At 38.7% G+C, this 1776-nt stretch overlaps 1 protein-coding gene across 1 annotated transcript; it reads right to left on the bottom strand.

Moving 5' to 3' along the window:
• Positions 1-224: 224 nt before the first annotated feature.
• Positions 225-1592, bottom strand: LOC112092642 (disease resistance protein RPP8-like). The gene has a single exon (XM_024169227.1). The coding sequence runs from the start codon at positions 1590-1592 to the stop codon at positions 225-227; it is 1368 nt and encodes a 455-aa protein (XP_024024995.1).
• Positions 1593-1776: the final 184 nt, after the last annotated feature.

Raw genomic sequence — 1776 nt, 5'->3', positions numbered from 1 at the left:
TGACAAAATCCTACGTAGAATTATGTCTCGTTCATTTCACCGATTTGAGTTTTCAGTTTTAAGTTTCTACAGTAAAAAGCTCTCAGAAAATGTCACATCTAACTTTTTTTGTTATAGTGAAAAGCTCTTAGAAAATGTCACATCTCAACTCGAATCCGCGAAGTGAACGAGACCTTAGAGTATTGAGTTTAAGTAGAGGGGACTGTGAATGAAAAAAGTACCTTTTAAGTGATTACAAGTGAAGGCACATGTTGGACTTTGTAGAAATCCTCTCCTCCTTCCTCTAATCTCTCTCTCAATTCTAGGCACCCTTCAATCTTCACTTCCTTGAGAGTTGTGATGTTTCTTAATCCATCTGGAAGCTTCCTCAAGCGATAGCAATCACGAATGCTCAGATAGCAAAGACTAGTTAATGCTCCGTCCTCTATCATCCACTCTTTCAAGATGTTATCAAAGGAAAGAGATTCAAGTAGAGGGAAACCACCTTTTGAGCACGCCACCACCTCATTCCCTATGAAGCTATACTTACCAAAGTGGAGGGCCCTTAAATTGGGCAGCTTTTCTATCGTCCTCATTGAGTCACCCTTGAGAGCCGTCAACTCTAATGATAACCTCACAAGTTTTTGGGAGAATTGGTTTTCTTCTGGTAACCTTATTATTGGCATGCGCACTTTAAGCTCATAAATTTCAGGATAACATGATATTACAGGTATAATATCAACCCGGTCTTCTCCAGCATTGTGCGAATAGTTTTCAGCCAACAACGATAGAGAGCTGACGCAAGTAAATTTGACGCCTGTGCAATTGTGGTAGATTCTCCCCAAGTCTTTACCCACCACGAGTACTAATTTCTTGAGATTAGTCAGTTGCAAAAAATCATTTACATCAACATGCTCTGTGTAAACATTGCACAATGTTTGCAAAGTATTCTTGACATTGGGTAGTCGTAAACGATCTTTGCTGAAAATATTATACGTACCACGGGTAGGTAAGTATAAACGTCGCAATTGCTCCAACCTCCATATCTCATTTGCTATTTCTACATAATATGACCTCAAATCTAAAGTCTCCAGGCGTCTCAAATTCCCAATAGAAGCTGGGATCTTTTCCACTGGGCTACCACGAATACTGAACAACCTTAAGTGGACAAGTTTCCCAATTTCCTTAGGCAACTTCCATGAATGATGAGTATCTAAACCGAAAGATTCGAGTCTCAAAACTATAAGGAACTTAAAGTGATTCAAAAAAAGTTTCAATACTTTCTCCGAAGGTTCAGATCCCGAAGATTGAAAATATATGAGAGACCTAAGAGAGCCATATCTGCCTTTAATAAAGGGAAGTAAATCATCAAAAACATGATCAGTATAGATGGCAAGTCTCCGTAACTTATTTCTTGGCAATAACTTGTCTCTACTCCTCAGATCAAAAAATTGCAAAAACGTTTCCTCTCGAGCTTTGAACAAACTCATATACCTCATGAGATCATGAATGCGGCATGATTTTATTCTTCCAGTTGGATCCAATCTTCCCACTTGAATCATGTTTCTGTCCAATAACTCCGTCAAGTAATTATATGCTACATCGTCATCCATTGAACTCTGTGTTTGTTGATCGAATGAAATGAAACCTTCTGCTATCCACGTATGACATAATATGCTGACCTTTATCTCATGATCCTCCGGGGAATGGGCCAAGTACAAAAAACATGGCTTTAAATGATATGGCAACTCGTCATAGCTCAAGCTTAATATAGACGAAACGCTATGGTATTCTTGT

Source organism: Morus notabilis, unplaced genomic scaffold, assembly GCF_000414095.1.
Source record: "Morus notabilis unplaced genomic scaffold, ASM41409v2 Scaffold1357, whole genome shotgun sequence".
Classification (NCBI taxonomy): Eukaryota; Viridiplantae; Streptophyta; class Magnoliopsida; order Rosales; family Moraceae; genus Morus; species Morus notabilis.
This window is presented reverse-complemented; position numbering and strand designations above follow the sequence as displayed.